Source organism: Vanessa atalanta, chromosome 22 (genome assembly GCF_905147765.1).
Source record: "Vanessa atalanta chromosome 22, ilVanAtal1.2, whole genome shotgun sequence".
Classification (NCBI taxonomy): Eukaryota; Metazoa; Arthropoda; class Insecta; order Lepidoptera; family Nymphalidae; genus Vanessa; species Vanessa atalanta.
In genome coordinates, this window is record NC_061892.1 from 9,470,285 (window position 1) to 9,483,091 (window position 12,807).

Consider the following 12,807-nt stretch of genomic DNA (forward strand, 5'->3'; position numbering starts at 1 on the left):
CATTGTCAATATGATAACGTACTTCCCTCCTTATTTTTTGTACACGTTTTTTACTATATTCACTCTTACATTATAAGATCTATGACTATATTAAATACATTCTTAAAATCTTCTGCTAGACGTAGGCCTCTCGTAAAAGACGCAATTTCCATCGATCTTATGCCCTTTGAATAAGGGGGGGTCACATGATTTAGAAAGTTATATCCTTCTTTTGATATTTTAATTGCTGCACATACATACTTTAAGGTAGATTTAAATAAAATTCGTATTAATTATACTAACAAAGATTCTATGTTGATTTCCCAGGCCGCTGTCACGTCCGCTGGGCCTACCTGCTGGCCGTGATCGGCTGTCTCGACGGCATCGTACTCGCAGCGCTCGCCTTCATACTGGCGACTCGGCACGTGAAGTTACAGCCAGACACAGCTTATCCCACGTCTTCTCTGTATAAAGGTACATACGAGACATACATACGTGTCAGTTTATTATTTTTATCAAAGCATAACATACTCATACTTTAAGCTAAGTCTTGCAGGGCGCCCTGGCACCAGTGCTATAAAAACAAACATTAAATATGAGTAATGTATATATATTTTTTTGTAGAAATGGTTAATTATCTTACTTGAATACATAAACGATTTTGCATATTTTTACGCATTCGCTTTCATCACTACAAAGCGTGTCGCGTGTCGTGAGACAATCAGACTGGAAAATAGCCTCCCCTTAACCTAATTACCGAGTGTTATGTGATATTTTGTAATTGATAAGATGTTGTGTATTCGATCGTGTCATTTTCTATCAATAGTCAGAACTAACTCAGGTACTACCCACCACTAATATTTTGCCACCTAACAGTTACGCACCTTGTGCTTTTTGCATTATCCATTAGGTAAGAGTAGACTGCCTGCTTCGGCTAGGGACCGACCAGGGGCAGGCCAAAATATGTATATAATATTTAGGAAACTAGAAAGGGATAGGCCCCGAATTAGAATAGGGCTCCCGACATGGTAAATTTGGCCCTAAGGTTTTATTTTAATAATCTTAAGCTGCCGTCAAGTAGTTAATTGGTGATGAAAATAATCTCATTAGTAACGCCTAATTGCGTGATTGGATCTCGTGTACATATCAACTGGTCGTGTGTAACTTATACAACTTTGTATTTTTTGAATTTTACAACTGTTTTTTCGGTGGTTCTTCTTTCATACAGTCTTAACATTTTTGATTTTATTTTGTAAAATAATTATCCAAAAGTGCTTATACGAGCCCAAATGAATATTCTATTTTAATATTATTAGGAAGATTTTTTGTTGTTTGTCTGTAGGTGTTATCTCTAGAATGAATGATCCAATTCTAACAACTTTTCTTTGCTAAAAAAATATATTATTCTTGACTGATAATTGATAAACCTATATCATAGCCGAGTTATCATATTTTTTGTTGAAAATACGATATTTAAGAAATACCTCTTAAACCAGAAGATACCTAGAAGATATCACCGATTCCAAATTGTGCAAGCTGAACAATAAAATTTTGACCTTCCTTCATAATGAATTGTATCGTGCCGGGGCGGGTCGCTAGTAAAACATATTTTGATTGTAAATTATTGTACAACGATGGAATCATAGTTTGAAAATAGGATTGTAGATGTCTGTCCTATTATTTATATGTACTTAATATTATAAATGCGAAAGCAACTCTGTCTGTCTGTTGCTCTTTCAAGGCAAAGTAAACTGAACTGAATTTGATGTAATCTACTTTTTATGCCTAATACCTAATTAGCAATCCCTAAAACGCGAACGAAACCGCGGGCTACAACTAGTAGCATGTATATGTTACCTCTAGGTAAAACGACCACTGATTGGCATAGAGGTGTCTACGTCGAACCTGTCGGCTAAACGGGGTACCGCAGTTAGTGGCCGGGGGTCCTTTATTTCCATGTAATTTATACTACCAGCTGTAACGCTTATAGAAGATCAGTTACCTTGGCGTTATTTAATACAATGTACTTATGTGTTTTTTTAAGTTAATAGTCTTTAGGTAGTTTCAGTTTATTTTTAAATATTTTCTTAATATACTTTATTGTACACCAAAAACAAAATACAGAAATCTTAGGACTAACACAAAAATGTGAAATGATACTAAGAATAAAAATATATTTGATGTGTTGTACAGCGGGTGGAGTTATGGCTTATTAGCCATCTCTTCCAGACAACCCAATCTGAGAGATTTTAAAAACGTCTGGGTAGGCCATAAATTTACATACAAAAATTTACTCGCTAATATTTATACTTAATACATATATAAATATATATATTATACACTAATAAATATTTTAAGATTAAGATAATAAAATGTTACAATAAAAGGAAATTAGTTTAAGTCGTGTAAATTATTATTCAGGTAATTTTTTATTTTTTTATTTTTACTGGAAGGGCATTGCATAACTACATGCCCTGTATAGTAACCGAGTTGTATAGAAATTTCGTTTCTTGGTACAGGTAACAGGTAACAGGTATTTTAAGTATTAGGTGCCGCTTAGAACCTTAACAAGGAAGGGTCCCCAAGTAGTTCAAATTAATAATAAATATTTTATTATGAATTAACGGCCCCAATACCTAACTAAAACTAGTACAATAAAAATATATATATTTAAATACATGGACAATTACTGCGCTTGTAAAGAGACAACACGTATTCGTAGCGCGTTACTAAAGCAGGTGTTAAAGATAAATAACATTAGGATGCAAGGCAGTGCATTCAAAGAAAAAGCTACGTACGAATTGTGTCAAGACCGCCGTCTCTTGACCGCTAGTATTTCGCATTACCGCGAGAGTTTATTGCATTTTAAACTTTATTACCCTCTGATAAACTCCAAAACAAATCGAAATAAAATTACCTCAGTGTCTGGTGTCGAATATGATTATACCACAAAGGATCAGTTTACGCGCATCCTTTTTTGTTATTCTTTAGGTTTTCCATGAGAATATAGTATAATGAAACGTTTTATTTTTATAAAGATCGCTATGGTGAAAAGAATAAAGATTGTTTTACAATAAGCTAATTCTTATCTCGACATGGGAATGAATTTGTTCAAATACTTGCCGATAGATGGCACTTAAACGTAAAATTCTCAAAAAGAACATCAGAATAAAATAATTATATTGCAATATATTATAAAACTAACTATATATCTGTTCTGTACATGCAGATGGTCGCCACCTTAATCGTAATTGGCATAATGAACATTAAAATAATATGAGAGAATCGAATCGAATCTACGTACAATTTTTTTTGTTTTATATTCGGAGGTACAAAGGATTTTATACAAATACTAATTCAACAGAACTGAAAAGTCCCTCCATTCAACCCAACGCATATTAAAGAAACTAAAATGAAAATATACTTCATTTAAGTATGCTTTTTTAATAGCACCTTTGAGACGTAATTTAACATAATTGTATGAAATGTAATAAGATAAGCAAAAAGCAATCGGCATCGAGGCACATATCGCTGAAACTAAATAGCTGCGTAACATTCCAGGCGAAGTGAACAATGCGTACGTGACGGACGCGACGTCGGTGTCGGTGTCGGGCTCGCGCAAGTCGCTGGCGCTGCAGCCCGTGCTGCTCATGCACCCGCACGCGCCGCTCGACCTCGACGCCTACTCGCACTACTCCGGCCGCACGCCGCGCTCCAAGCACGCCGCGCACCACTACCAGCTCTGACCGCCAGCTGGCGCCGCGCACCACTACCCGCTCTGACCGCCAGCTGGCGCCGCGCACCACTACCCGCTCTGACCGCCAGCTGGCGCCGCGCACCACTACCCGCTCTGACCGCCAGCTGGCGCCGCGCACCACTACCCGCGCCGACCGCTAGGTGGCGACTAACCCGTATCCGATACAGCTCAAAGATATATGACGTAATTGATTAAATATTATATTATGTTTACAAACTTCTAACTGTATTTTTAAGATATTCGTTCTTAGTACCTTAGAGTAAATGATATTTAAATTGTAATATATTATTATGTAATGTAAATAGATTATTGATTTTCTCATAAAATAGAGTATTTAGTTGTTTAAGATAAAACTACAAATGTACAACGACGTTACTTGTGCCTTGAATTTATTAAATTTTGATAGAAAATATTTAATAAAGTACAGTTTATATTACTGGAGTGTCTTTATTTTACTGATAGTGATTCCCATCATATTATTGAACATATTGTATATAGCGTATTCTGTTTATTCTTTCTTTCTTATTTCTTATGTTATCGGTAGGCGGACGAGCAAATGGGCCACCTGATGGTAAGTGGTCACCACCGCCCATAGACAATGGCACTGTAAGAAATATTAACCATTCCTTATATCACCAATGCGCCACCAACCTTGGGAACTAAGATGTTATGTCCCTTGTGCCTGTAGTTACACTGGCTCACTCACCTTTCAAACCGGAACACAACAATACTAAGTACTGCTGTTTGGCGGTAGAATATCTGATGAGTGGATGGTACCTACCCAGACGGGCTTGCACAAAGCCCTACCACCAAGTAAATCGTTTACTTTTATTTATTAAGTTTATTTGGTTTAGTCGGTAATAACCTACCTGCAGGGCCGGACCGTAAGTTTAGAGGCCCTGGGCTAACACTACTTAGATGATCTTACTTGATAGTAGACTTGTATTAAATTAATTGAATGGGTTTGATTGATTACAGAATTTGCAGGGCTGCAAACCATACGATCTGTTTAATTGTATAAAGTTATGGATTCTTTCGCATTGTCGTCTTTTTTTTTTACTTAGCTGGGGCCCCCTTGAATTCACGTGACCCTGGGCTGGAGCCCAAAAAGCCATATGGTAGATCCGGCCCTGCCTACCTGATTTATAAATGTTAGAATTAAAGGAAATAATTGAGAAAACTGAGATTGTTCGTTCAAATAGTTCTAATATGAAGATATCAGATATTTGCAGATATCAAATTTTATTCAATTTCCAAATAGACGTTTCAGTGTATCCATGGTTCTCCTCGCGAGTTTCTCTTGGTAGATCGTATTTAGCTAGCAGCGTCATGTGGCTTCGTCTGCTTTCGGTCAGCCCGTGACGACCTGGATCACCAATCAGTATCTAAAACCATTTAAACTCATCACTAGGTTTATGATCAATTGAGATAGGTTAGAATTTAAAAAAAATGTAGTTTTGCCTGTAGATACACTGGCATTCTTCAGACTGGAACACAACATTACAACACTAAGTATTTTTTGACTGTAAAATATATAATGAGTGGGTGTATCTAGCCGGACGGCCTTGCGAAAAGCTGGTAGAGCTACCTACGTTGCTGAGTAAATAGAGCAGAGACCAATTTTTTAAAGGTAAGAGCATCATAACAGAAAAGGCTGTTTAACTTAAATTTATTCTATAAGTATCCCATCGTCAAGAAAATTAAAATAATAATATTTTTAAGGATGTTTTTAAATGTGTAAATCAAAATGAAAGTAAACAATTCTTCAACAGGTGATTAGCTCGTGATTAGCAGTCGCTCTCCCGATCACAAGACCAACGAAATTATAAGATACATAATAATAAAAAATATTTTAGACATGTTTTCGGCAAGGATTTATTTAAAAAGTCTGATTTATGAGTTGCAACAGCTAGGATTCAAATATTAATACTTTACTCGTCACAAGGCCCACGCTGCTGAGGTCACCAGGGAACTAACCCTCCGCACTTACAGCACCATTGCTGTCTAGACGGTTTCATCGGATCTTTGTGACACAAGTACTAACGATTACAAGATTAATGAACAAAACGCAAATGACATACGATTTACAAACACATGGAAGTATTTTTATTGAAAATAAAGGTTTGTGATCATCAGATATTCTACCGCCCAACAACAGTATTCAGTATTGTTGTGTTCCGGTTTGAAGGTGAGTGAGTTGTTGCCAAGGTTGGTGACGCATTGGCGATGTAAGGAATGGTTAATATTTCTTACAGCTTCATTGTCTATGGACGGTGGTGACCACTTACCATCAGGTGGCCCATGTCTCGACCATCAAATATGACTTAATAAAAGCAATATCAACTTACCGTCTTATTGTCTTTGGATAATCTATTTAACCAAATAAATAGCGAGTTTCCAAATTCCTCGTCGTAAAACATATCTCCGATCAAAATTACATCAAAGTCCTTACAACTGGATCCTATAAAGTTATTTGTGTCTGTGTCTAGGTGAACATTATTAATTTCTGCATTTAATTTCGTAGCGATTACTGCATCTGTGAAATTTATATAAAAAAAAGGTTATTTATGTGTTATCTGTTGTAGTTATAATTAGTGGTTAAGATATAAGGATTTAAGTTATTTTCATAAATGATTTTAAATCATATAACCATTTTAAAGTAAAGATTTATATTTCAGTAATATTATTCAATTTTATGTGTTACAAATCGATTGACATGTGAATAGCAATTTCGACCAAATATATCAACAGGGGATGTAGCTCAGTGGTAGAGCGTTCGCTTTGCATGTGAAAGGCCCCGGGTTCGATCCCCGGCATCTCCAACCTTTTATTTTTTTTTTCTCATTTAAATATACTATTTTATCCACTACATTTTTATTTTTAATAATATAAAATTTTGAAATAAATATAATTTGTTTTTAATTTTTATCAAATATTTTAATTTTATTTAAAACCTACTTGTTAACAATGCATTAGGCTACATTACGTTTAAGTTATTTTTATGTAAGATTGTGCATATTTTTTACGTATTTCCTTAACACATACATATAGTATATACAATGATTTCATACGAAATAGAGATACTTACTTATAAGGCGGAAGGGCGCAACTTTGTGAGTGAATAAATCTACGCATATGCGTAAACCCGTCAGATAAGAAAAACACGATGTGTATGTATTGTGTGATGAAGTGAGTCACGATGTTTGACGTTAGTAAAATTAGAATTTAGGGCATTAAGTTGCCTTTCGTAAAATTAAGAAATTAATAAAAATATACCTTATGAACACATGTCTGTGTTCCTTTAAGACTTACAAGTATCAATGTCATTCGCAACGACTTGCTTCGCTTTCATCTTGGCTGCAGCGATGGCGCCCGCGCCGCACCCACAGCCGATGTCTAAAACCCGACGACCGGTTACAGCAGCCGGATTATCTAAGATGTATCTGTATGTAAGAGATAATATATAAAATAATGTATCAAAAAATCGAAATCAAAGTATAACATTTTACAAACTATAGTGATAATGAATCTACTACCGGTTCGGAATGTAGATTCTACCGAGAATAACCGGCAAGAAACTCAGTAGTTACTCTTTTACATCATTAAAATACAAAGTCGTGTTGGTTAAATACAGGATAATTATGGATATAATATATATTGCCTGGATGTCAAAAAGTAAGTATTAGCTCCGCGCTTTTTTATTATCTATCTATTTTATATAATCTTGTATTGGATAATATGCTTTTTTATTAATGTAGTTTTTACAAATTTGAATTTATGAATCTATGAACAGGCTCTTCATAAAAAAGAACTTTCATAATTAAAAATTTACGTTAATATTTAACGATATATAATTTATATCATAGACTTGATATTTTAAGTATAATAATATAAACAAGACTCCATGTTTTTTCGCTTATTTTTATTAAATACACCTTCAACAGAAGGTAATACGTATTACATGTATAAAATAGCTAGGCGGCCTCGCTTCCGAAGTTAAGAGCAAAATCTTTATTGAGATGTTAATCTCAATTTTGGACAGGTTAAAATTTTAATAAAATAGCTTACAAAGTTCGGAAAAATATCACAGACGTTTATTTAGTAAGGGCATCTTCAAAATAAAAAATCAACCAATGTAATGTCTTGCAAATTAAATTAGACCCATGTACCCTTAGTTGGTTTAATTCGGATGACAGTTCATTTTTATGGTAACAATGCCAATAAATGAATATAAGTTCTCCGGTAATCATATGACCTAAAACTACTGCCAATAAATGAATATAAGTATCACATCATATTCTGATTACCGGAGAGCCCGTTAATCTTTCTATTGCACATGAATTAATAATATTATGTCCATGAATATTAAGTATTATTTTATTGCGACATGTTCCACTAAGTTATGTTTGACGTGGAAGTACGGTAACCATGATTTCGTTTTTATTCACAGGACAAGTGATTTTTAATCTACATGGATAACCAAATGACAAACTTACATTTAAAATATTTATAAACTTGAATCTAAAATAGCAATTTTTTTAAATTCGTTTTAGAACATGTGCGAAAGAAATATATTTCTCATAGCGCCAATGTCTATAGGCCGAGGAGACCATTTACCATCAAGTGGCCCAAGTGGACGTCCACCAACCCATTAAATCCACTACATATTACCCAATTAATTGAATTAATATAATTATTTTACGTTATCTGAGTTGAGGGGTAAGGTGGGGGTGACATTAGAAGGGCCAGCATAAAGCTAACTGGTTGTGTTCATAGGCCTTAAGACGAAAGAGGAAATAAATCGCTAATAGTGTTTACTTCCCCGTTAGGTGAATTTAAATATGTATCGGTTATTATTAATGATATTTATAACCCTGATCGAAGCAACATGTAGTAAAGAGTAAAATATATTTTATTGTACAGCACAAACAAAAAAAAGAAAGCTGAATCTGAATGAGATCTGTAAAACCATCGAGGCAGGTGGTGCAGTTAAAAACAATGCAACTAAAATAGTAGAGCTATTCTGCTAGACGAAACTCGAAACTCGCAGCAGAAAACGATCTTGAAATGTCAAAATTGGTATGCGATACACATGTTTCAACATTTCAAGAGTGACATATAAAACGTTATTGAATAGCCCGGCATATACTCAAATGAAATTTAATAACAAATATATAGTACATAGAGAAACGTTACGTAAAATTTGACCTTGAAGTGTTTGTACATACAAAAAGTAGATTGGCTTCGTTAATTTATGTCCAACTGAGCTTATTTTATTATTATATAATAAACACATCCTGGTGAACAAGAAAGGTCAATCGCGAAAAAATATTCCGAAGCTCATGAAACCGAAACGAGACATAATTATTACTTGAAAGTTGAGGCTATCCAGCTACTTGAAAACAACGTATTAGTGCAAAGGCTCAAGATCACTAGACTTTAGGGACACTTGTGATACATAGTGTTAGTAGACGATTCGTGAAATCAACATGATCGGACTGACTTCCCCTGAAAAATACTAAGATAGTACCGATAGACAAATTATTATGTATATATATTATTATTAGAAGTTTAGACCGTAATACAAATAAGGGCCTAATTTAATTAGAACTTTAAACAAAGATAATTCATAATATATGTAACGATTTCCACGTTTGCATCATAATCGCCAACACAACGCGTGACACGTGGAGTTTTCAACGTGGCGTTGCAATTGAGATAATATATTACGCTGTAAAGTTGTAACAAGAATTTAATCCTTTGATTAAAATATGTAATTATACAAGTTAATTAGTAAACCATAGCTTTACGTAGCTTAAGGGAAAAACGTCGGGTGCGGCGTTGTATTAAAAAATGTTTTTTTTTAGTTAGGTCTCTCGGGGTAAAATTATAACCTACACAGGAATTCTTTATAGTTCAGGACTAAGAGAGGGTTTTTCAATATTCATTTCACAAGGGGTTTTATGTCTGATGTAGCTATTATGAAAATCGGCGTTTAGGTTTCTGTTCATGATTTAAAGTTACTTAAGATTTTTTGAAAATTGATTACATGAGAGGGTTACACATAGGATGAAAGCTGGTTAAACTTCGTCATTTTTTAATATAAAAACATGCAAATCGGTGTTTAGGTTCTATTTATCAGCCCTCCTATCCTGCCCAGTAGCCGAGATGGCCCAGTGGTTAGGACTCGTGCATCTTAATCGATGATTTCGGGTTCAGACCCAGGCAAGAACCACTGAATTTTCATGTGCGGTGAAGGAAAACATCGTGAGAAAACCTGCATATGCCTAATTTCATGAAATTTAAATGAAATTCTGCAACATGTGTATTCCACCAAACCGCATTGGAGCAGCGTGGTGTAATATGCTACAAACGTTCTCCTCGAGACGAGGCCTTAGCCCAGTAGGAAATTACAGGCTGTTAATGTAAATGTAATGTAAAAATCCTACCCACCAGTGGTGGTGTTATACTTTTAATGAAGGTTCAAGTGTATCAACTGCGATTGACAAAGAATGTGGAATAAGGGATGAACATTTTCATCGCTTGTTTGCTTCAGGTTTTTCTGCGGTGGCTCTGGCTCTGGCTCTTAACACAATAAGCACATTATTTTATTATAATTATTTATGCCGAAGAGTAGAACTTCCCACGCGCGTTCATATTTACCAGAACCGCTTATTTTTATTCTGACCGTAGGGTTCTCGTTTTGATAGCTATGCTACTGTGCTATAATACTTTTATATTACAGCCATTCCTTTAAAAAGTATTGTTTTCTTACCAACAGCGAATACAGGCTTAGTATAACTCAACTTACTTTTACCAAACACTCGGTGACAAAGTTTATAACTTTGTTGCGTTAATGTTGTTGGTATCATATTTAACAATTTAATAATAAGTTTTCTTTTAACTTCATTTTTATTGTGTGCGTGGATGCGTGCCCGCGTGATTATGTTTGTGTGTGTGACTGTGTGTGTAGGTCATAGCCGTTTCGAAAACTTAATCAAAAGTCGAGGTATACTTAGAGGAATGAAAAACCTATAAATGTTTTACAATAGTAGGATACATATTGGGTTCATTTCGGTGTTTTCAGAATTATAAACGATATCTATAATTTTATACAATTGCTTCGATTAAAATTTATTTTTCTACCCACTGTGCCATCTAGTTTAAAGCATTATATTCAATACCACTGGTTCGACGCGTAGACTATATCGAGACCAACCGTCAATAAACTTAGTAGTTAATCTTCACATCAATCTATATTATTATATTAATTAAAAAATTAAAATAAATCCTGTGCGTATATTTCTTATGAACTTAATACTTATATAAATACTGGCTACCCGTCTCGGTCTAGACTTATCTAGACTTATAGATTTCCTAGGATGGTCGCAAGTTTAAACAACGATATTCTTCCAGATTCATTTATTAACACTATTTTCACATTTATTTTACCCACTAATTCGTGTTTCACAATACATCCCGTATTCTCCAAATCTCCTTATAATCTAGACACGTGGTAGCGTGTCAGCCAAGTTCTAGTACCAGAACTGGCGTGCAGCACCGTGTGTAATATTACACGAACCATTTGGAGCCACTTTTGACCTCCTCATAACTCAAAAACTATTTGACATAAAAGTGTCAAATTTGGCTCATATATTGAGACTCGCGAGATACATATTACTGTTCCAAATTTCATAAACGTATCTCAAATGGTTATTTAGATATTAACGTCTAAAACTCGACATTTTTATCACTGACTGACCTATAGATCAAAACTATAACCTACTTCCAGGTGACCTAGAAAGTTGAAATTTGGCATTCAGGTAGATAATTAGGCCAATATAAAGGAAAAAATCTGAAACTGGTAATTTTTTATCATTTTATTATAATTTTTCATTTTATTGGGTCTATAGGAACACTTATATACTTAGTTCCTGTAATAACTGTAATAAAAAAAATGATGTAAGAATCAGCAATCAAAACTTATGACAGCCGGTCTTAATGTGGATTTTAAGGTCTTCACGTGAATATATAACAAGTTGAATACCACCCTTAAGTTTTTTAAATCCATATATTTCCGTTTTATTACTTATTAGTATAGCCGACTTTGGTATTTATTGCGTTATTAACTAGCATTTAGCGCACATCAATGGTGCAAAATCTATATATATACTTAAAAAAAAAAATAGGCATTTCGGTACACGGCGCGCGACGTGACGCCGAAGCAGCGGGATAGAAGCGTTGTGATTAAACCTTAACGCGGGCGTGTCTGAGCGAGTGGCAACCGCTCATATACAAATTATATTATAGCCTTCGTAAGTTCTAAGCCTGTTACAAATGAATTATAAACACAAATTAAGCACGCAAATATTCAACAATGGTACTTGTCTGGATATGAACTCGCAATATCTGGTTAAGATTCATGTTTTCTAGTGACTGGACCATCGCAGCTCTTAATGTACCTTAATACTAACTAAGCAATACTGAGCTGTCCTCCATTCTTCTTAGATGTTCTGAGTTATAATTTGTTATTCTAAGCACAAACTACAATTTGTATTTATAAACATATAAGAACTAGCCAAGTTAGACCTTAGGCAACAATATATTACCCCAAGTTATAAGAAGAAATGATATTTTATGTAGTTATAAATAAATTTCAGAAAGGACTACTTAACTTGGCACAAATTTAGATCTCACTTATTTTGTCGTTGAAGACAACAACCAAGGTATATATTATAATATTTAACTTGGCTCTCATTTTTACATTTATGTTTTTGATGGGATGCTTATTATTAAAAAATAATTGGCATTATAACAAAACTCTGCCGCCGCGATCGATTTCTTGACATTTTTTTTCTTACCGGCCAGTATTAGCCATTCGGCCATTCAGTATTAATCGTGAAAAATTAAAATATTACATTACAACATATTCTAAAAATAGTCAATCGACATATTATTAATTAAATTATTCTAATAAATTATAGTTATATAATGTGTAAAAAAATAACTCTTACAGATTGAACAACAAAAATAAACATTCTTGTTTTTTCCAGTTAGAAAGTTTGAGTATC

The 12,807-nt window shown here is 34.3% G+C and overlaps 2 protein-coding genes and 1 non-coding gene across 9 annotated transcripts in view; 2 read left to right on the forward strand and 1 right to left on the reverse strand.

The window, feature by feature from the left end:
* Positions 1 to 4,174, forward strand: part of LOC125072682 (LHFPL tetraspan subfamily member 3 protein) — a 30,436-nt gene extending 26,262 nt beyond the window's left edge. Inside the window, exons 3-5 of one of the 2 annotated variants that reach the window (XM_047683344.1) lie at positions 307 to 453; positions 3,541 to 3,737; positions 3,904 to 4,174. In XM_047683344.1, the coding sequence (XP_047539300.1) occupies positions 307 to 453; positions 3,541 to 3,725 (332 nt within the window). In that variant the 3' untranslated portion in view covers positions 3,726 to 3,737; positions 3,904 to 4,174. Of the gene's footprint in view, positions 1 to 306; positions 454 to 3,540 lie in introns of both variants that reach the window. The other variant, XM_047683343.1, reaches the window with a different exon arrangement.
* Positions 4,175 to 4,921: 747 nt separating this feature from the next.
* LOC125072767 (electron transfer flavoprotein beta subunit lysine methyltransferase-like) overlaps positions 4,922 to 12,807 on the reverse strand; it is a 38,704-nt gene continuing 30,818 nt past the window's right edge. For all 6 annotated transcript variants that reach the window (XM_047683453.1, XM_047683455.1, XM_047683456.1 and 3 more), the window contains 3 exons: positions 7,049 to 7,179; positions 6,085 to 6,272; positions 4,922 to 5,121 (listed from right to left, as the gene is read on the reverse strand). In XM_047683453.1, coding sequence (XP_047539409.1) covers positions 4,972 to 5,121; positions 6,085 to 6,272; positions 7,049 to 7,179 — 469 coding nt within the window. In that variant the 3' untranslated portion in view covers positions 4,922 to 4,971. The remainder of the gene's footprint in view (positions 5,122 to 6,084; positions 6,273 to 7,048; positions 7,180 to 12,807) is intronic.
* Trnaa-ugc lies at positions 6,487 to 6,558 on the forward strand. Its single transcript has one exon. It is a non-coding gene; the product is annotated as a tRNA-Ala (tRNA).